Source organism: Aythya ferina (assembly GCF_964211825.1).
Source record: "Aythya ferina genome assembly, chromosome: Z".
Taxonomy (NCBI): domain Eukaryota; kingdom Metazoa; phylum Chordata; class Aves; order Anseriformes; family Anatidae; genus Aythya; species Aythya ferina.
The window spans coordinates 20,849,603-20,873,723 of NC_140299.1; the positions used below are offsets into that span (position 1 = coordinate 20,849,603).

General features: G+C 36.9%; 1 protein-coding gene across 4 annotated transcripts in view; it reads right to left on the reverse strand.

Annotated features, from left to right (window-relative positions):
* Positions 1–1,473: 1,473 nt before the first annotated feature.
* ERCC8 (ERCC excision repair 8, CSA ubiquitin ligase complex subunit) overlaps positions 1,474–24,121 on the reverse strand; it is a gene marked incomplete at its 5' end in the record, with an annotated part of 33,592 nt that continues 10,944 nt past the window's right edge. For all 4 annotated transcript variants that reach the window (XM_084504107.1, XM_084504108.1, XM_084504109.1 and 1 more), the window contains 6 exons: positions 1,474–1,860; positions 4,151–4,237; positions 9,498–9,695; positions 19,461–19,585; positions 20,947–21,050; positions 23,747–23,813. In XM_084504107.1, the coding sequence (XP_084360233.1) occupies positions 1,792–1,860; positions 4,151–4,237; positions 9,498–9,695; positions 19,461–19,585; positions 20,947–21,050; positions 23,747–23,813 (650 nt within the window). In that variant the 3' untranslated portion in view covers positions 1,474–1,791. The remainder of the gene's footprint in view (positions 1,861–4,150; positions 4,238–9,497; positions 9,696–19,460; positions 19,586–20,946; positions 21,051–23,746; positions 23,814–24,121) is intronic.

Consider the following 24,121-nt stretch of genomic DNA (forward strand, 5'->3'; position numbering starts at 1 on the left):
TTGTGAACTTTTTTTCTTACATCAACACCATTTATGGTCATGTTACAGACAATTGAAAACTGATTGAAAAAATAATTACTTTATTCTTTGATAAGGAGCTTTGCTATGACTCACTGAGCAACATTTTAGAAAATCAAATACCAAATGCATGCATTGCAGTTGAAATATACAATATTGATATGAACAATTATCACATGCAAAAAAAAAAAAGTCACCCTTAATAATATTTTTTAAAATAAAATAAAAATGTGTAATCTTGCTTCAAATTTGTACCCCAAGTTTTCCACTTTTAGATGGAAGATCATCATTAGAATCACCATTGCTAGTGAAAACTATTATATAAAAAAAAAAAAAAGTAGAAAATGCTCTTCTCTAGTCTTTTAAAGTGATAGGTTGGTCCTTAAAGTAACCTTCTTTGAAACTTCTGGAAGTCTTTCACCTACCAGCTATCAATCTAACAGGTCAAATTAAATTTTAGGTCTGCCTCAGCAAATCTGCACTATGTATGAAACTTGTTTAATCATAACATTCCCTTGATATGCCCACTCCTCACTTTGTATTATTCCACTTCTAGACTGATATAGAAACTGTCTCTATCTTGTATAGATATTAAAATACAAAAGCACAGTGAATTAATTCCAGAATGCATACTAATTGACCTAACAATACACATTATACAAAGATTAACTTACTTTCTTTCATTTATTTATACAGTATTTTTTTTCTTCTACATGAACTTTTGCTCATAGCATCACATCTGTTTTGAAAGGAATTTTTTTACTGGAATAACTGTATGGAAATCTGATGCGAATCTCCAGCTCAGGTCTCTGGTTGATGATTAGACTATGTCTGAGGCACAAACTAGTGACTGAGATTAGACAACGCATCCAAAAAACTCCTCCTTTCCAAAACATAGAAAGTATTTGGACCACAAATTCAGATCAGAGCAGTTTTGAAGGACTACATCGATATGTCTGACTTGACTGTTCTTCGCCTTAATACTATACCTCAAGCATGTTTCTGTCTGGGAATTCTTCATACTGGCAAGTGATGTGAGCGAGGCATACACGGAACCCTTATCTTGAAAACCTTTTAGCAGGAGTGATAAAAACAAAAGTAAAACTAATCTCTTTTCTTAACTTTATGGGACAGATTAAGATACTAGCAGATGGGATCACCATACAAATACTTGAACAGACGATCCCAGCTATACCTCTATTTCTGAACTGAATATAGATGAACATAACTGAAGCAAAATTAATAAAATGTAAAAGAACACCACAAAATCCTGTTGGCTCCCACAGCACATAGGCAGTTGAAAATGGACGCACTCCACTCCATGTAGACATTGCAAAAATAAACTTAAAGTAACCCTGAGCTAGTCCTCCTTAAGGCAAAATACTTTGTATCATCTCTCTCTGAAACGGAGGGATTATCTCGCTATGTATTAGTGATACCAGAAACAATGCAATATTAACTGGTCCCAAGGGCTTTTTATTTTTTTCTTTATCAGTTGTTCAATACTGAACAAAATATACAAATACAAAAGGGTAAGTATAAATATCAGTAAATCTGAAAAAGTAATCCTTTAGATGTGGCAGTAACAGTGAATAAAATAAACAAACAAACAAAAAAACAAAGAGAAAAGTGGAAACATTTCTGAAAGACCTTGCTTTAACAGAACATTACATGGAATCCGGTCACAATAAATCTGACAACATCCACTTCTGTAGATAAAGTCCTTGAATGCAGTGCTTGAATGTCAATTTTATATCGCCACGTAATTGAAATTCAGCCTTCATCATCACTGCTGCTCCATGCATCTTCATATGCTGGATTTAAATGCTGCTGAGGCAGACACTAAAGAAAATAAAAATTCTCTCAGTGGTTTGCTTAATTAAAAATAATAAAATCAAATTAGGTCAATGCTAAAGGCATTTCTTAAACTACTATCTGTAGACAAACTACTGTGTGCCTTATGGGTATTGTATTTTTTTTGGCCATTCTTCTTTGGCCATTTTGCTGTTTTGAGTCAAGATAAATTATGAGAAGAAACAATATTTAATTCTATTTTCAACGAAAATATCTGAAGCACTGGCTGAAAGCTTTACATATGATAGACAGATATTACAGATAGATATTACTGCTTTCTGAATCATAATTTCACTATCCTCGTATAACTTGGCACTACTGCTTCAAGAGGTAGTCCTGGCCTCTGTCCACCTCCAGACACACAGAATGGTTTCTGTTGGAAAGGACCTTAAAGACCAACCAGATCCAACCCACCACGGGCAGGAACACCTCCCACCAGACCAGGTTGCTCAAAGCCCCATCCAGCCTGGCCTTGAGCACCTTCAGGGATGCAGCATCTACAGCTTTGGACAACCTATGCCACTGCCTCACCACCCTCACAGTAAAGAATTTCTTCCTTATATCTAATCTAACCCTACCTTCTTTTAGTTTAAAACCATTCCCCCTTGTCCTATCACTCCACTCCCTGACAAAGAGTCCCTCCCCAGCTTTCCTGCAAGCCCCCTTTAGGTACTGGTAGGCTGCTCTAAGGTCTCCCCAGAGTCTTCTCTCCAGGCTGAACAACCTGTACTCCCTCAGCCAGTCTTTGTAGGAGATGCTCCAGCCCTCCTCTGGACTTGTTCTAACAGCTCCATGTCCTTCTTGTAATGGGGTCCCAGAGCTGAATGCAGGACTCCAGGCAGAGACTCATGAGAGCAGAGCAGAGGGAGACAGTCACCCTCCTTGCCCCTCTGGCCATGCTTCTTCTGATGCAGCCCAGGATATTGTTGGCTTTCTGGGCTGCAAGCACACATTGCTGGCTCATGATGAACTTCTCACCCACCAACACAGCCAGGTCTTTCTCCTCAGGGCTGCTCTCAAACCCTTCTCCACCCAGCAGCTAGTTCTCACCTCAGCTTCCTTTGCATCCACTCATTGGTACATGCAATCATACACTGCACTAAATAGTTCTGATTCTACACATAGTTCAGACTCTGGGTAAAACTGTTTTTCTTGTTTACTTCTGTCCTTTTCTTGTTTACTTCTGTCTTGTTTAATTCTGCCCATACAGGCACTCAAATGTCTGTTCATGAGAGGTAGCAGGAACCAGTAGCTGGTGGAGGGCAGAACTGCTTCCTTCTGAGGCAGTGCTAATTTACAAAATTTGCAAATAACAACTGCAGCTTAACAGCTTTCAAAACAATGGCACATTTGACAGCTCCATAATGTCATACTTAAAGTGGCAGTTATAATCAGAGATAAGCATGCAATGTATTTTGTGTTGTTTTGTTTTAGTGTTTAGTAACATAGGATAGTTTTGAAATATGTCACGTTTCAAAGCAAAGAAATGTTACAAAACTGTTACAACTCCTATCATTTCCCGCCCAAAATGAAACATTTCAGAAATTTAAAAAAGTGGATTTTTTTGTATGCTATGAGCCAAAACATTACTATCTCTGTATTTATTAACACAAATACGGTTTGTCATGCTCTGATTTTGTGAATGGTTTCAGTTTCTTGATATCTAGAATTTTTTCCCCTTCCCCTCAAACTGTTCATTCAAATTTTTATGGCCAGGATCTAATATAAAGAGGAAAAACATACACTCTTGGAAAACACTGCTATAATGATCTTCCTGCTAACAGTCTGAATGTCTTGCATCAGATACTACAGTTAGCTTACTAGAATCATCATATTTCTGCATCAAAAATATTTGGGTATGAAGTATAGCACCCCTAATCTTATTGTTCAGTAAACTGTATATTTCTAAACAAATTGAAATACAATCTTTGGTACCTTTCCAATTCCAAACTAGCATAAACTACATAAAACAGTATGGAAATTAAGGAACTTAAAGTGAAAGTTGAAAGACTTATAGCCAAAGGAAAATTACTACTTTTAATCAAACAAGAAGCTAGATATCTGCAAAAGATTATATAAGACTCCCAATGAAAAAGCCCTCTCAAAACCCCAACGCAACCTGTTCAGGCTGCACTGAAGCAGTAGGTGATTCTCTAAATCAGCAATTGGTACAAATACTGATGATCTAACACCTACTTCCTATGTAATTATTTTTCCCCCCAAGTATAACAGTCATAAAAAACATAGTTTAAACTGGCAAAATATTAATTATAATTACCTTGTCAGAAACATCATCAGGAACTGGCTCTCGAAGAGCTGGTATCCATGCGAGGATATTACAGTCTTTGCCACCACTATAAAGTTCCTTTAAGAAAGCAAGCAAAAATGACTCCTATACAAATATACTGGATAGAGAACAAAGTTCAGAAAAAAAAAAGTGTCTGACATATTTATTTAGAAATAAAGACAAATATATCATCTCGAGTTTGTAATATAATCTTGATAAACAACATGCTTTAGAAATATGCTAAGCAAAAAGGGTAAGTTTTGGTATTTCCCCAAACCACTCACCAAAACACTACAGTTCTTATTTAAATTAACTTTATCGCTTAAATGCACTTTTCTTCTTCCCTCTTTCACAGGTCCTGAAGAGAAATCTATTTCAAAAGTTAGTAAGCTTAAAGGATGATTTATTGTCAATGGGGAAGTAAGAAAAGGAAAAAAAAAAGAGGGGAGGGGGGAGGAAACGATTTTTTGATGTAACTAAAAAGTATGAATCAACTCAAAATCATTTAAAAAGATACATGCCAGAAGAATGTATAAGTATGGAGCAAAGAAGTATTAAGAAAACATAGTTTCAGTCTGCCTAGGGAAGGAAAAGAACAAATAAAGAACAATATGAAACCTGTGTCCTGCTGGTAAGGCAGAGATCAGAAAGACCGATTTATTATTTTTAATATAAATAACCCTATTTATTATGGTAATGACAAAGGACTGAGATCCCATTGTGCAAGGCACCCTGCAAACACATGGAAGCAAACAGTCTCTGCACTGAACAGCTAACAGTCAAATACAGCTTTATCTATGTAGTTCGCTCGAATATGAACTTCTCTGTCATTTTAAACAGAGAATGTTTTGCTAATGAGAAATACTGCACCACCTTTGCATTACATTTTACACTAACAGTACTTATATTTTCCAAATGAACAAGCACAAAGTTATTCTCTTACACCTTCAACTTTTAGTCATACTCCAGCTTATTATATAAAATGTCTGGCAACACTTGAGTACTGTCATGTGTTTAAACTGCTGAATTTTAATTAAAATATTTTTTCTGTATTCAAGCCGACAGTCAAAAAGCTTTGTTTTAAATGTGCTGGCTTCAGAACCCAAGATAATAACTCTGTGCATATGTGCATAATTATTATATGTTGATCCAACATAAAAATTATTTCAGTTCCATCTTTGCAGAATGTCTCCTGTGTTCTGTATGTCCAATTCTAGAACTGCCTGAATTGCAATGATGGTGTCAGAACCTAATGCCTAATTCCTCAAAAATACCCATTTAGTCTTGGGTGTTAGTGGGTAGTTTTATTCAAGTGAGCTAACATACTTCTGTAAAACCACTCCCACGAATGAAGTTACTCACACATAAAACACATAGAAGTTTAGAGTTTATAGTTTTATGATAGAGAAACAACCTACTTATCTTGCTTAATAGAAGACTACAGGTCAAAGTTACACCAAGGTACAGGTCAAATCTCACTTTATCCTGTCAGCTATAATCTACTCAATCATCCTATCTTTGGCAGGATGCACAATATCACTTGAACTTTAAAACAAGCAACTCCTCCCCCCCCCCCCCCCAAATTCTGCTTTGTAAGCAATGTAATGGGGACATCAGCATATTTCCACTTAATCTTTATTAATACTTGTCTCATTTTCTGATCCTGAGATTGCAAGATCTTCAGTTAATACACACTGCATTGACTAATATTTACAATTAATTATTACAACGTGAAATGGTGACTCACACAAAGTCAGTCAAAAGAAGAGCCAGCGGATAAAGCTCCTTTCATGTTTACAGTACAGTATAGTATAATATTTCCATATGATGCTTTAAAACTCCGAGGAAAGGTTGCAATAAGGCTGAATCTCACTTTTAGTTATCTTTATGTGTTGTCCTACACTGTACTTGCCAAATACCTTTGCAGATATCATTGGCATTTCCTGAACAATAAAAGTAACTATAATTTAGAACAACACTGGTTCCTGGGGCATGGCTAATATTTTATGACATGTTATTTGTGCGTGGGGCTTTACTGCATTTCTTTTTCTGAGAGGGAAACGTAGGTCTTGTTTGTTTACTTAAATTATTTTAAGCAGTTAACGTCGCACAATGGTATCCAGCATATTTAATCGAACAGTAAACATCATCTAAAAGATTTCACAATGAGGATTTCCTCTTCCACACCACCCCTGAAATTACCTACCTCTGATTAGATTAATGGCTCTTATTAATGGGCCAAATTCTGCAGTTCTTATTACTCAAGCAGACTAACATCTTATTAACTTCACAAAGAGATTTACGTAAGAAAAAAATAGGCCAACAATAATATAGTGGATTTTATGGCTCTATTCCCAGGATCTCATATGGGATATATACACACATTAACTAAATCTCTTACCACCCTGTGGAGATAGCTCCACACAGTATCTCAAACACAAAAGGTTTTCCACACAAACCTGCTAATTAATTTGGACCTAATAAGAACAAAGAGTAATATCATTGGATTGCAAATAGCTAGCTGCTTGGGTATCTGGGATCATATCTGATTACATGGTTCTGATCAAACAAAAGAAACTTCTCACCTCAAATACAAAATTAGTGCAATGTAGAAGTGCCTTTAGAGACTAGGCCAGTTATGAGTTGAAACAATTATAGTGATTAAAATACAGCTAAATAAACAGAAAGAAAGTAAAGGGCTGGTTGCAATCAATATCCGCCAGAAGCTTTGAACATGGGAAAAACAGTACGGAAAAACTACTGACCATATCAAGATGTGGATAGAAAAAGCAATTTAGGAGGGTTGAAGAAAGAAAAAAAGTGTAAAAATAATATTAATACAAAAAAAAAGAAAAAAAAAACTAACAAAGATAGAGACCAACTATTAGGTGGAAATGGTAAAACCTATACAGAACAGATGTAGACTTTGCTTCATATCAACAGAGTTTACCAGTTTTGGATGTGCTAAAAAGTAAGAAAGTTGTGAGAAAATGTCACCAGTAGGTGAGTAACTTGAAAAGAGACTTAGAAGAGTTGTCTCAGAAAACTTCTGGCCTGATTATGTCTTAATGACAAATAAATGAAATATGACAAAGCAGAAAGTGAGCTAATACACCATTCAGAAAAACTAAACTATAAGTGGAATAATACAGATGTTAAAGAACTAATTGACATTTCTTTAATCCTAAACAAGACAGTGGAAAGATGAACAAAGGAATAGGTTAATGAAGAGTTAAGATATCAGGAATATAAATAAAACAAGGCAAAACATTTTGCAAATTATCAGCTTTTATCAAGCAAAATTGATTTTATTTACAATTAGTTCAACTGAAAATAGAAATGAACAGTTCTGAGTAACTAACAAACTGATTTAATATTGTTTGCAAGAGTAAAATAGAGTAAGTAACTATACATTTTACAAATGTGGCTGCATTCTCAAAAAAAGGAGATGTAACTAGGAAATCATAATTTCTAGGTGAATTATATGAAGAATTATATGAAGAATTATATATATGTGAATTATATTATATATTATATTTATAATTATACATATTATATTAGAATTTTATTACATTATATATGAATTACATTATATATGAATTATATTACATATCAATGTAATTGTCTCAAGAGAGAATGAGCTATTTGGAAGCACAAGTGTGAACATAAACAGATGAAATACCACTGCCACTACCTTTAGAGTTGACACAAAGACTATAATAATGTGATTCCATCAGAGAAACAATTTAATACTACCAAAAGCAAGGACATTTAATGAAAAAGAAAATCCAGCCAGAGTTCAAGAATGCAGAACTGTACTGTGGTAAAGTGTGAGTCTAAAAGAGAATCAGGGATCACAGTGGATAAACAATTGAAGTTTCTGTCAACATAAACCTACAGCTATAGTGACCAAGCATACACCTACTGGAGCTCATGGGTGGATGCACACATACTCACTAATCACGAGTGATTGTTTTCTAAGGATCTTAAAAGGGAAGCACAACACAGAAAGATGCATTTCCAGGCTGGGAAACGTGATTTACATTGAGATTTAAGTCTCATCTCTTCAGCTTATTAAAAAGAATACCAACAATGACTTTATATAAGCACACAATCATTTTCATTTGGAAACTATTTAAAGACAAAGGGCTTTTTACTTTAGTCAAGGACAGTCAAAAAAAATTAATAAACAGAAACTAAATCCAGAAAAGATGTATCTTAGATACTACATGAACATTCCACCTTTCAGTGGATCCACTACCTGACATTCCACAATGTCTTACCAGGTCTAATAAAGCCCTGGCTGTATCGATTCCTCTCTGTAAGTTGTTCAAAACTTTCTGTGACGTCTATCTCAGTGGCAGGGAAACTGTTTAAATCAAAGTTACAGGACTCAAAGTGAGAGCTACCAGATTAAATTCTGATGTGTTTTATAAGAGGTCACAAAAAGTACCACTAGGCCTTTCTTGACTAAAATATTTCTGCCTGATATTATAGAATGGAAAGACTAGAAAGGTGCAGCTGGAACATTAGGCACAATCCTCAACACCTAAAGGCAAGTGTACAATGAACTTAAAATCCATGCTAACCTTTACTCTGCTCTTGCCACACCACCATAAGCACAATATGTTGTAAAATATCATATGACAAATTGGTCTTTGTTATTCTTAAATCTTTAATAATGAGAGAAAAATATACCACAGGAGGAAAGGGAAAGTGTGAAAGAAAATAAAAAGTTTGGCAGGGCCACAAATCCCTGTAATGCTACGCTATCTCTTAGATGAAACATTTTCAGATTAATTTAAGAAGCTTATCGAGCTTATCGAGGCTCAATGACTTTATTCAAACTGTTCATAGATCCAGTGACGGGTATAGCTACAGACATCTGAACCAGATTATATTAGCCAAAAACTTGAGAGGTTTCTCAGTACTGCAAGCAATACTAACGCACTTCACCTCAATGAACTACATGGTCTTTCTTACTGTGAGTATTCTTAGGTATTTCAGGGAAAGGCAAATACCTCCTCTTCACTCTTACAGAAAACAGGAAAACGTCTTAACGTACATCATGTATTAATAGCAATATATTGTCAAAAATTATTATAGGTATATGGAAAAGTTACCTATGTTAGAAGAAATGAATAGTGGATGGAACCCAACATATAAAGGGCCATCACAGGAACTTGACCAAACCTTTTTTCAGTCAACACAAAGGCCACCAAACTCCCTGTTTAGTCAAGTTTTCTGATTAAAGCTCTTCCCTGAAAATGTTTCTTTTTCTGCATATGGTTTGTTAATCTGCATAAATATTCCAGGTTGTCTCCAATACTTTACTTACCTGAAAGTTAGGTTGAAATACACAGCAGCCAACATTATTATAATGTCCTCTAAGCATAGTTACCAGTTCTCCTGAGAAAACTGTATAAACAGCAATGGTACTACCACATGGTACAAAGGCAAACTCTGGACTACAGCCACAAGAGACGGCGAATTTGAGTCCTTTTCTACTTTCATTGCGGACTTTACCATAGTTCACCTGCAAAATAAAAGATGATGTAGTTAGCTATTAATTAAAATGACAGGAGATAACTTTGCATAAAAAGGTCTATTTTATTTCTTCATTGATATCCAATAAAATTCATTAAGTAAACTTCACAGTGCTAACTCAGCTCTTGAGATTCCCAGTTACTGATGTGTATCAAGAGAATAATTTCGTCCTGTTTATTAATGTTCACTCTCTCCTTAGCATTAACTTCAAGGAAGGGAAAGACAGATATGCCTAAGAACCAGCAGTTTCACACTTGGAAATAAAATTTGCATAGGTTGTTACATGCTAGATCTACACTGAGCACCTAAACTACCAGTGAAATCAGAACTGGTTCAGGAATTACCTCCTTAAACATACTCCTAGATGATCCAACATAATTTCTTTCTCTCAAATATTGAAACCATTAAAAGAACTCATTACACACAACACTATACAGTTATAAGACATATTATTTTAGGTTCCAACAATTGGATATTTAACATTTAAAGCTTTAAAGAAACAGCAATTACCTTGTCACAGCAAGTTCTCCTTACAATATGCCAAGTGCACAAAAAAAAAACATTGATACATCACATCTAAGTATTAATTTTCAAATAGGAACAGAAGGAAGAAGGTAACCATGTTTTTCTAGTTGGTAGTGGGTGTAGGTCAAGCCACAGGGTTTTATTTACAATTTCAGCAGGAAATGTAAAGGTGGTTAGTGGTTTCAGCCTAGCTTTTATTGAGTGCATTCATGTCAGAAAGATATTTAAAATCCCACCAGTTTTCTGCAAGACTTTTGTCCACAGACTGAAGAAAAACTGACCTACCATTACTTTCTCACTCTGTAAATACCCTTTGTTTATCAGTCACCCAGTGCTGCAGAGAACTAAACTTCTGAAGTTTATGCACCAGTAGGATAGCAAAGAACAGAAATGTCAGTCTAGCCAATGCAAGAACTAGCTCTCAAGAGTTTCTCAGCAAGTCATCCTTTGCTCTAGGAAGAAAGAACAGGGGAAAAGCATCTGCAACACCGAGATTCTGCATCTCTCCCTCATGAGTTAGCAAGAAATGACAGAAGATAATAAGGAGTATGAAAACAACTGAAGCGGAAGCAGAAGGATGGCATTGGTAAAGGACGCCAAAGCCAATAGTAAAGCACTTAATAATTTGTTAAAATATTATGTATTAGTTAAGAATGTCAAACAAAAATTCCCTGACCATATAAAAATGTCCCTGCCCATGGCAGAGGCATTGGAATAAGACAATCGTTAAGGTCCCTTCCAATCCAAACCACACTATTCCATTAAAAATGCCTGTCTTCTATCAGCAGCTAAAACTTGGAGTTCACCACTAAGAAATTCAGTATTGTTCACTGTAAGAACAGCTGGGCTGGGAACAAATGCCACATTTCTGAGACCCTGGCTTAGGAGTTGTGTGAAGTGCCTTGAGAATGGAAGTAGTATTAAAAAGAATAGCTTATTAGCATCTATACATTCAAGCTCTTGGTAAGTCTTATACAGATAAAAAGCTCCTGAAGGTTAAAGGCATTGTTTCCAAACTGGGAACACTCTAGTTGGAAACATCAGTCTAAGTAGGACCTCTATAATACATCAGAAGTAATTCATGAAAAAATACAGAAGCATATTTACAAGAAGAGCTGTACTGGGCTTACGTGGCAAGGTTTTGGTAGCAGGGGTGTTGCAGGGGTGGCCTCTGTGAGCAGAGCCCAGCAGCTACGCCATGTCAGAGCAGAGCCAGCTCCAGCTGGCTCCAAAAGGGACCTGCCACTGGCTAGAGCTGAGCGAGGGAGCAGCACTGGTTGGGCCTCTGAGAGAGCAGCTTGAAGAAAGGGGAAAAAAACAATTGCTGTGCAACAGCAGCTCAGAGAGAGGAGTAAGAAGCAGCTCTGCAGCCTCCAGGTGAGTGCAGCAGGCTGTCCCCCTGCAGCCCATGGGTCCCACATGGAGCAGATCTCCACGCTGCAGCCCATGCAGAAGCCCCTGGTGGAGCAGGTGGATGTGGCCTGGAGGAGGCTGCGGCCCATGGAGAGCCCCCGCAGGAGCAGGCCCCGGGCCGGAGCTGCAGCCCGTGGAGAGGAGCCCACGCAGGAGCAGGGGGTCTGGGGGGAGCTGCCCCCACCCGTGGGGGACCCGTGCTGGAGCAGTTTGCTCCTGGGGGATGGATGGACCCCGTGGGACGGAGCCGTGTGGGAGCAGTGCTTGAAGAGCTGCTGCCTGTGGGCAGCCCCCGCAGGCTCATTTTGGGAAGGACGGCATCCATGGGAGGGACCCCATGGGGAGCAGGGGCAGAGAGGGACCAAGAAGGAGTGGAGGAGACGAAGCATCAGGGACTGACCGCAGCCCCCATTCCCTGTTTCCCTGTACTGCTTGGGGGGAGGAGGGAGAAGAGGGTAGATGGAGAGAAGGTGGTTTAATTTGCTTTTATTTTCTCACTGCTCTAGTCTGCTAGTGATAGGCAATAAATTATGTTAATCTCCCTATGCAAGTCTGTTTTGCCTGTGACAATAATTGGTGAGTAATCTCTTTGTCCTTATCTCAAGCGATGATCCTCTTTTCATCATGTTTTCTCCCTCTTCCTCTGAGGAATGGAAGTGAGAGATCTGCATGCCAGAGCTTAGTTAGCCATCAGCATGAAACCATCACAACAGTATAGCTTACACCTAAATAAACTTAATCAAGACTATTATAATTTTGACAAATAAAACGTATATATTTTTTTAAGTAGAGGGGGAAATCAATTATGAATGCCTGAGATTCACAAAATATTTCATGATTTAAAAGAAATAGTCTAATAAAAGTTACAATATTTTAAGACATTATACAAATTCACAGTACTACATAGCATTATATAAATTTTATTTTCAAATAATACCTTCCTGTAACCATTGCTCTTTGACAAAAATGCACACCTACTTGTATATGCACTGTTAATAAAGCTCCCTGGGTTAATTTTAAAGCTCTCTATCTCATTTCCATGGCTTTTAGTGAAAAAAAAATCCTCTGTGTGAAATCTTTCAACAATAAGCTAACGCATTTGTAAAGGTTGTCAGGTAAATATTCTAAAGCAGATGTCTTTCCTTGCCAGGTTCTTGATCCGTACCATGTTGATTGCCTTCATACATTTGAGGCAAATACAAGGATCAGTCAGGATGAGCCAGGCAAGGAGGGAGACTACTTGTTGCTGTAAGGTTAAATAAAGTGTGTTCATATCTAAGAGCACTTATGTAAGAAAAAATTTAGTAAAAAGGAGTCTAGAGAAAAATCTCTCTCATCATAGAAGTGTGTAGAAAGACACAGTTCTATTAGCAAACAGATAGGTTGTTGTTTTTCTTTTTATATTGAAAGAATATTTTCATGAGATATGGGTATTACATTATGTCCCTTGTGGATACTATTGCTCATTTTGTAAAGATAGTGTCTGTAAACACTGACTGTGTTAAGCCTTGTTAATGCTAGCACTTTTAAGAGGCATATTACTGTGCCTATAAAAAGCAATTAAAGTCCTTTTCATAACATGTCAGCTGTAAGAGCCACAATTCCCAAGTCACAACACTACTCATAGCAAAGGCATGTACAATAAAAGGGAGGAGTAAAGGCTAGGAAGAAAAAAAATCTGGATATACGTGGTGTAAACACTCCTGTTGGTAGAGATGCAATGGAAAAGAAAGAACGTTGCCAAAACAAGAACTGAATTAAGATCATAAAAATTGTTTTTGTTCTTTGAGCAATGAAAGAAACAAAAATCTGCCTCCTCCTATTTGATTATTCCTATTTTCAGTGAATCAGTGCTCTGTATTACATTTTGCAAAAAAGGATGCACACAAGATGTGAACAATTCCAACACTAACTTCTTTTACTAGCAGAAACAATCCAGTAGGCCCCAAGTTAGTCTGATTGCTCAAAATTTTCACATGCATGGATTAATTTCTGTATCTTTTGATGGAGGAATGTTCAAATTTGAAGGAAAAAGACGATGTATCTATCACTGAGGTATAGACTTCAGAAAACCATTGTGAAGAGTTGTTAAGCATTATATGAAGCAGCTTAAACTTTTGATGCAGATTTTCTTCTTTGCACACATTCTTCAGCATCTTAATTCTCTTTTGTGCCCAGTGGATTGCTTAATAAGGATGGGATGCTGAATAATTGCATTTTAGAACTTACACCTTTTTCCGTGGCAACAAATAACAAGTCTTTAGTTTGTTTTATGTCAATGTTTTACTGAGTGATTCATCACAGGGGTCTTATCTTAAAAGGAAAGAAGAGATGCTAAGTGCTATTACTGGTTTATAATGCAAACCAACAAATCTTGTCAAGAAGTCCCTATACTCTGAGTTTATAACTGTAAAGGAAAACTGTTAATTATCTCTTGTAATGTCCAAACCACCTTTCACTTTTTCCAGTTACAATGTTTATTCTCTATCATCTACTCAGTATTTTTGTCTGAACAGCTTGTGATGTTTGTTGATTACCACAAGTACTGAAAAACTGCTGTGCAAAATGGTCTCTTCTTTGAAATAACTAACCTTGAAAAAGAATTATAGTTTCAGTGCTGTTATTACATACCAGCTAAATAAGTGTATCTGTGCCACAGTTTGAAATTCTGCTGCAAAAATAACTATATAGTATTTAATTAAAATTAATTGATAGGGTACGTTCTCCTCGATCCTCACAGTTTAATTTTTATTTTGATCAGACTTTTGAAGTCTTTGTGTTGTCATGTAGCTGTGGAATGACTGCAGTCAGCGAAAACAGATGATGCATTTGTTGCGTGCACAGTTTTAATTGGCTTAATATCCCCAATGTAAGTATAAAGGCACTAACCACATATATTAGGGCAGTGAGGGAAGAACATCATGTTGTCTTCTACAGGAAAGCTACAGTATCACTTCCACAAGGGGATCCCAAATTGCTATATTTTTCTCAGCACTGCGAGCACAGTTTGTCTTACTTCCATGCCTCCACTCTGTAGAATACTGCAGTTAATGGACTGGGATGTGAGCATCCTACAGTGGCACTGGCAGCTTGTTTCTTGTGCAAACTTCTTGAAATGCTTTCTGTTAGACTAACTCCAGCAGAGTATATTAAGAATGGTCAATCATAAAAAAAAATCTTTCAACACAGAGGAAAAGCATGCTTTGCATTAAAACTGCAGTGTCACCTCATACCAGAGCTGGCACTTGCCCAACCGCATAAGGAACCAAATCAAAGACAGCTCAAACTACAGATTAATAATCAGTTATTTCTAAGGAGCTCACTGAAAGGTCACAATAGGTGTATGGGTGCTATATGGTGCAAAGGCATGCCAGTTAAAGTGTGTGATAGGGGAGAAGTGCGGTTTTTACATATGTAAGAGCAGTGTATATATGTAGTGCATATATATATATATGTAGTATATATATATATACACACACACTACATATATGTAGTATATATGTGTGTATATATATATATATATATATACACACTACATATATATCTGCTGTCTTATTCCTTGAAACAGCAATTATGCATTTCATCAGCTTAATTATAATGAAATTACAGCTGAAACTCACTTGCTACTTTGGATGTAATTGTTTCAATTTCCTCAAGCAGTTAATCAATCTTATGTGGAAAGATGGGCTAGGAAGAAACACTGAATCAGAATATCCTGATTTGGACAGGACACACATGGATCATCAGGTCCAGCTCCTGGCTCCACACAGGACCACCCAAGAATCACACCTTAAACCATATTCGTTGTAACATTTCTCAGTATTTTTTCTTATAATATTCACATCTTAGTTTCTTCTTCTATCTTACTAATTGAAGGAAGTTAAAAAAAAAGCTGCACAATTTTTACTGTATTTAATTCACAAAAAGGAAAAAGAATAGTAGGTACAATATCTCTTTGTTGTTCATACCTAAATGTTAGAACTAAAGTGCTTTTTTCAATGTTTAAATTGATATTAGTCATTTGCATTTCTGTAGACTATCCACATAAAAATACACTAAAATTTTCAACAGAAGAGTTGAAAACATAAATCAGTTGGCATTCTAATAATAATAATAATAATAATAATGAATAAAAATAACCAAAACAAGAAATTATAACTCAGGACTCTTGGTCCTTGGCTCTCTCCACTGAGACTCTTCAGGGGGGTCTGTCCAGTGGGACTGGTACTGTTTAATATCTTTATAAGTGACATAGACAGTGGAATTGAGTGCACCCTCAGCAAGTTTTCGGATGACAACCAAGATGAGTGGTGCAGCTGATACCATTGAAGGAAGGGATGCTACCCAAAGGGACCTGGACAAGCTAGAAAAGTGGGCCTACATGAACTTTATAAGGTTCAACAAGTTCAAGTGCAAGGTGCTGCACCTGGGTTGTGGAAATCCCAGACATGAGCACAGACTGAGGAAAGAACTCATTGAGAGCAGCTCTGCAGAGAACGACATGGGGGCTCTGGTGGATGAAAAGCCTGACATGAGCCAGCAGTGTGTGCTTGCAGCCCAGAAGGCCAACTGCATCCTTGGCTGCATCAAAATAGGTGTGAACAGCAGATGGAGGGAACAGATTGTCCCCTTCTACTCTTCCCTTCATGAGGCTCCACTTGGAGTGCTGCGTCCAGGTCTGGGGCCCCGAGCACTAGAAGGACATGGACCTGTTAGAGTGGGTCCAAAGGAGGGCCATGAGGATGATCAGAGTGCTGGAGCACCTCTCCTACGAAGACAGGCTGAGGGAGCTGGGGCTGTTCAGCCTGGAGAAGAGAAGCTCTGGGGTGACCTCATTGCAACTTTTTCAATACTTAAAGGGGGCTCGTAAGAGAGATGGAGAATGACTTTTTGCTTGAGCAGATAATGACAGGACAAGGGGAATGGTTTTAAACTAACAGAGGAAAGGCTTACATGAGATTTTAGAAGGAAATTCTTCACTCAGAGGACAGCACGGCACTGGAACAAGTTGCGAAGAGAAGTTCTGTATGCCCCATCCCTGGAGGTGTTCAAGGCCAGGTTGGACGAGGCCTTAATCTAGTGGTTGGCATCCCTGCCCATGGTGGGGGCATTGGAACTACGTAATCTTTAAGGTCACTCCAAACTCAAGCTGTTCTGTGGACTCTCTGGATTGAAACAACCAAATGACAGCAGCCACTTTGAGATCTGTCTCAAAGTCAGAATCTTCTAGCTTAAGTATTCCAGCTAAAAAAAAAAAAATCCTCCCAGTGAAAACAACAACAAAAAATGAAGTAGCCAACTTTTAGGGAAAAGGGTCCATAAGCATTCTATACTAATGATTTGAGAAATTTGGGAGGACACCTGAAATTTATTTGTATTTGCTTCTAGCATTTGCACTTAATCCTACTTGCATATTCAACCCCCCAAGAGTAAAAACCAAACTTCATATAGTTATCAAGTATTTAAAGCTAGTTTACGGAGAAGTACTCATGTTTCATATCTGCTGGTGTATGGTTCTTTGTCTCTTCATAAAAGTCAGGTATCCACCAAAACCTTTATTTGTCAATAAAAATTCCTGCTATAATCAGGAATAATAAACTGGGACATCAGGGGAGAGGAAGCATATATACGAATTTGGGTGGAGAGGTGTAGAAAAAACGGAGCCATACAAGCATACGGAGGTTATTTTTTGCGTACATTTTCCCCCAGTGTGGTGGCAGATTCAATATAGTCACCTGCTGTTAGTGCAGGCTTCTTTATATATTTCTATGTCTAGCCAAAGAGAAGGGTGAAGGTGGCATTAACAAGGAGAAGGGGAAAAAAAAAGTTCAAAAGGACTAGCTAGCAGGGGAAATAAAAGGACTGTGGTATGAGCACATTACCTTCACATGCATTTGTCTGCTGGTGTCTTAAAATCATTTTAAGAATACCTCTAGATAGGGTATGAGAATAAAGAAAACTGAGCAAAATAAATCTGGACCTTAGATAACAAGATAGGATCATGCTATTCAATGCCAAAAAAAAAAAAAAAAAAAAAAAAAAAGTAGAACAGCCAATGAAACAAGTCAATGAACTAACAGGCACAGAAAAACAAGAAACAGTGACCCAGCTGGTCGTAGTAGAGTGAACAAACTGTATTATCTACTTTGGTAATGGTGATTTGAAGACAGAAAGATGTTTGTATATAAAGTACTGAAAACAAGTTGGCAAATATGGGTAGCATGGGGATAGAAAAGTGCTTTCATTTAAATGCCTACAGGGAATGTTTTTTGCTCTGTTCTGAAACTAAGCAGCAGAATTAAAACTGACAGGCATAAAAGGTGGGTCTGTGTGAACCTCATGAAGTTCAACAAGGTCACGCACCTGGCTGGGGCAATCACAAGCACAAATACAGGCTGAGCAGAGAATTAGCTGACAGCAGCCCTGAGGAGCATTTAGGGGTGTCAGTTGATGAAAAATTCACCGTGAGTGGGCAATGTGAGCCTGCAGCCCAGAAAGCCACCTGTCCTGGTCTGCATCAAAAGGAGTGCAGTCAGCAGGTGGAGGGAGGTGATTGTCCCCCTCTGATCTGCTTTTGTGAGACACCGCCTGAAGCACTACATTCAGCTCTAGGTCCATGTAAGAAGGACATGGACCTATTGGAGCGAGCCTGGAGGAGGGCCACAAGGATGAATGAGAGGGCTGGAGTGGCTCTCCTATGAGGTAGAGGTTGAGGGAGTTGGGGCTGTTCAGCCTGGAGAAGAGAAGGCTCCGGGGAGACCTTAGAGAGGCTTTCCAGTACCTAAAGGGGTTCTGCAAGAAAGTTGGGGAGAGACTCTTTGGAAGGACTATAGGAATTGGACAAGAGCTCTAAACTAAAAGAGGGAAGATTTAGATTAGATATTCAGAAGAAATTTGTTACTCAGAGTGTGGTGAGGCACTGGCACAGGTTGCCCAGAGAAGCTGTGGATGCCCCATCCCTGGAAGTGCTCAATGCCACACTGGATGTGTGGCAACGTGGTCTGGTGGGAGGTGTCCCTGCCCATGGCAGGGGGTTGGAGCTGGGTGACCTTTAAGGTCCCTTCTAAGCCAAACCTTTCTGTGATTCTTTGAAAAGATTTCTAAGACAGAGATAAAAATTATTTTCCTGATAGCAATGACAGACCATCTTATCATGACTAGCTAAAATCCCATGGTAATTGACCTATTACTGTGTCTTTCTTTCAATTTAAATATTAAGATCAGTAAATATAATTGTCTCCTATATTAAAACAGGCCATAGAAAGCACTGGAGCAACAGAGGAAATTTTCTTCCTGTTTGGTTGCAATGCAAATACAGAGAGATAGAAAATTTTGACATGTTCTAAGACTCCCCGGGAGAGATTCCACAAAAACATAAAGGAGAGCTGCAAGAAAGCCAGACAGTCAATTAGTGAAACACTCTGATATGGACACGTGTCCTGTAAATAGTACAATGGCAACTAAATTCTACAAACAGTCACTGTGTGTCAAGTTTTTCATTACTGTCTGAAGCATTTTCAGCTATGCTTACAAATAATGAACTTCAAGTAAACGATCAATCTTCAAGTAGACCCAGGCTTCTTCATATATATATATATATATTTATATTTGTATTTATATATATATTTAATTTTAATGAACAAAAATAAGAGAACTCTGGAAAACAAAATGCTCAAAAAGTCTTCAATGTGATTAAGCAGCTATATCCTTTATGAAAATCAATAAACAGCTGAAGTTGTAATGACAGTTGCGCAATAAGTGATCTTTTAAAATCAAATGTAAGTAAAATTATAACTGAAGATCCTTGAAAACTTACTAATGTGTTTTCTCCAGTGGAGCTGTTCCAGAGTCTCATCCGATCATCTGTACCAATGGTCAACAGATGAAGCCCATCACTCATATAGCATAAACCATTAACTCTCCCATTGTGAGCTGTATTTGCTGTCAGGAAAAAAAGATTTGGTTCAGATTTCCACAGAAGAATTTCTGTTTTGTATACACATTTAAAAGTATGGTACTTAAAGTACTGTTTAAATGGTAATGTATAAGTAAATTAATAATTTAACTCTTGGTTTATAAAAGCATGACTCTCTCCATGGTCACTTAATTTAAAAGAAAAACAATAATAAACAGCTGGTATATACAACAGTTCATTGCAAATATTGCTCATAGCTTAATAGAAATGCATTCCATTGATTTCACCTGGCAAAACTGCATATTCTTAAGTAGGATAAAGTGCTAAAATCCAGCTCCATTCTACCACAGCACAGCTATGGTGCCCACAAATTAACTCACTGAGAAATAGATACGGTATCTCTGTCTGCATTGTACAGCAGTGCACAATTTTATTCTTCTTAACCTCTTAGGTTAAGAAGAATAAAAAAGCATTATCTGTTTTCCAACAATATTAACCACTAGGAATTATGCTACAAAAATCCCTTTATTCAGAACCACAATATACGGTTTCTACTTTGTGAGTTAATTCCACTTACTATGTATTTTTACCTCAGAGCAGAGACTGTTCAAGTAATTTTTTGGCTTTCCACAATTAAATATCTTTGGTCCAAAGTTGATACAGAGTTAAATTTATGAACTATAATCTATGATACTGAATCTTTCCCTTTAATTTAGTTTGCTTTTTAGGAATAGAAATGTGACCTGAAGCAATACAAATAAGTTAATGTTGTAAGCTAATAAAAATTGATACTAGGCACCATGTAATGTACTGAAAGAAGTGTTATTTAATTTTACAGGAAGCTAAATTATACTATCATAAATCTAAACCCTGTTATATACCCTATAGGACATAATTAAGTAACATAATTGATTTTATAGCACCACATCTGAGTCAAAATATTCTAGTGGCTTGCATTGGAATCAAGATTAATTTAAATAGGAAAAGGAATGTTCTTTTTGTGGGTTTTGTTTGTTTTGTCTTGCATTTAAGAAAGGGTAATTAACCACTGGAACAGCTCACAAGGTATGAAGTGATTGTTAATTTTATGAAACCTAATCTATATCAGCAATGAATTCTTCTGCTCATAAAATGGATGTCAAGTTTTCCCGTTTTAAAGGAAAAAATCATTTAGAACAGACACAATACTGTTGTCAAGGAGATGTCTCTAAACGATAACCCCAACCACAAACACAGTCTCTCTAACAGATGTACCCTAAAAAATTCAGTCGAATGTGTTATGCAGTAGTTAACAGCTGGGTGACCATTACTGTCCTTGTATTCAACATGTAGGAAATGTAAGAAAGCTAGTTACAAATGGATTACTACCAGTTATGGTCTGTTTTACCTGCCTCAGAAGATGCTTTGGTCTTTTCTCCATTGTGCTGATCAAGCGTAGTTAGACATCCAGATGCTCTCCTCACATCCCATAATTTTACTTTACTGTCAGCACTAAGAAAAACAAACTTCACTGATGTATGCATTAGGGAAAATGCTTTCACCCAGGTCGATATCTGACTTTAGCCAACCCACCTGGCACTCACCCTGGTCCAACAACTACTCTGAACTACTCATCATGCACTCACATTCAAGCCAATAGGATTTCACGAAGAGATTTTAAGACAGACTTCAGACTTTTGTTTATATGAATTAATAAATACAGCTGGTATCCTTTAAGCACCCAAGTTAAGAGTGAAACAGTTGCCTGGGAACTCAGGCAACTGCTTTTGCTATTGCAGCAGTATAGTGTCTCTGGTACACAAGCTAGCTACCTACGTGTAGGCTGGCTAAGTCACATGCTCAGTTATCATACAGCACAATGACTGAAAAAACAGCGTGACAGCTGGCTTCTGTAAGAATGTACTGGGCCTGTCTACATTGTCACACTGGCACAAGGAGGGAAAAAACAAGTTTAACTGTATCTTTACCAGCAAAAAAAAAAACAAAAAAAAAACAACTATGCTAACTGTTGCATAAGTTCCTGCACAGATTCAGACAGCAACACTGCAGACAGTGCACTTTGTTTGGCACCTTGATTTGAGCACTCCACTAGTATGCTTCATGTGTACCACAAGACTCTGAAGTATATGTGAGAAAAATTCATAGAAAAGGCCATTTTCCATGCACTAAGTGCACGTGTTTAGATGTGTTCACTAAAATGATTTGCAGTTCCCCTCAACTTAACCATCCTCTTCGATTAAAACAACCAAAAACATAGATCACTTTGCACCCCAGATAAACAAAGACAACTGCAAGGATGGTATAACCAAACTGCTTCTTAGATAAGCCATCATCTACCTGAAGTAAAACATGCCTGTTCCTGTGCATTCTCAAGTTAGATCTGCACATTAATAGTGAAAACATATATAGTAGACATATACTGACTGATCAAAACAAAAACGACCATCTGTCAGATTATTCCACATCTCTTCTGCACCTGACAAAGCTAATATTCAGTTCTTTTAATGTAAAAGCAAGCTCTTCTGTGCTCCCCTCCACTAGACTGGTTCTGTTTGCTTCCAAGAGGTATTCCAACTGAATAAGGCAACACATTACTCCGCTGCAAACAGATATTGTAGGACCATAAATAGAGGTCATTGAGGTTTGAGCTTATCATAAAGTGAGCAACCAATTGCAGGTAGTTCACTGAAATATTCTTGACAAGGGCATATAAAGAGATTTCTTATTACAAAAGCCTGTCATCCAGTTTTGATGATGCAGTGTCTATTGGCTAATCTTTTCAAACCATTTCTAATGAGAAAGAAAGAGCTTATCTTCTCTAGTGCCTGAAACTGAAGAGAATGGAAAACATCCAGAAAATAACTCTTCTCTGACCATTCCAGTCTCCTGGAAGAACTATAGAAGTGCCCAGCATCATGTAGAGAATTTTAAAACATATTTCATAAGCAAGTCACATAAATATATATATACAGTATATAGCATAATATATTTTCCTTCCCTGAAGTGATGATAGGCAAACATACAATTGCCTAGGAAAATTGTTATATTGGATAAATATGATCAGTCTAGATTCTCTTTTTATTTTAGCAGTACTGGTCAGTTTCTCCTCTGTATTTTCATTACTTCAGTGTTGACAAGTCTTATCCATATTTGTCTTGGCAGGCAGAAAGACTGCATTATGTTATTAGGAAACAGTAGTCCAATAATAGTAGTAAATCAAGAAATGAAGCCAGGAGAAACATATTTAACATGCAATTATCATAAGGCAACATAACAAGATAGGTAGATGCAGTTTATAGTTGCATGACTTTGAAGCAAAATGCTTCAGATGTCAACAAATCAATATTTAATAAATATCAAAAATTGCTACTATTTGTGTGATGGAAAGACAAGGCAACAGTTTTTCATTTGCTAAAGCAAAATCACACAAAAATTTTCCCAACTCTTTTGAGCCTTCTAAAAGCACAGCAGCACAAAACAAGGGCATGTAACCCTGTCATTTAAATGAATTGTACAGACTTGAATTCTGTAATTGAATTATTCAGATTTCACTCTCAGCTTAAAAAAAACAAACAACACCAGCCATTTCTCTCTATAATTCGAAAGAAAAAAACTTGCCATTCAAAAACTGAGTAGTGCCAGAAAAATCAACTCTAACTGTTTCAAAAGCTATAGGAAAGCCAAGAATATCTTTTACATTGCAAATGGCTAGGATAAAAAAAATGCTCTGCAATTATCAAAATACAATACATACTGACTGAATTACTGAAGCTGGGAATTATTTCAGCTAACCTACCTGTGCTATTTGACATAACTGACCATGATTAACCAGGATGGTATTGTGAGCTGAACATGTGTTACTTTGTTAACAAACAGATTAGCAACATGCTTACCATTAAACAGTATGAAGTGATCATCTCTATAGTGCTACATAATTTGCCTGTAACTTTAAATGCTACTACTATTTTCAAAACTCTGTACGATCTTCCTATAAAATAAGCATAATTTGGATAGCTCTTCAGGCTGCTTTTCTGGAGTAAGATCTACAAAAATGAAAAAAAGTTAAAGCAAACAATGAAGACTAACTTTCAAAGTGCATTTGAATTGTAAAGTGCATGCACAATGAATACATCAAATTTTGCCATTAGACATTTTTATTGTATGTAACAGCAGAGCAGTATCTCTACCTTGCTGTTGCCAAAATATATTCATGACGTGGGGACCAAGACACTGCCAGTACTTCTTGCCTGTGACCTACAAACAGTAAGAGAAAGCTTATATTATATTCTAGGAAAAGATTTATACACACTATTTTATATAAATGACTAAAAATAAAACAAATGATTAATTCTATAAAACACATCAATCCAGAACAATAATCTAAATTGCCTAAATTGTAACATGTATTTGGATTTTGTGAAAAAAAATATTTTGAGCTAGAGATTATTCCCCTTTCCTCTTCCTCATGTGGGACTGCAATGAGCTGAATGTGAGGCATGGAGTATTACATATGTATAACTTTTGATAACAAAGATGTTTTTATATATGCAAAATACAATATA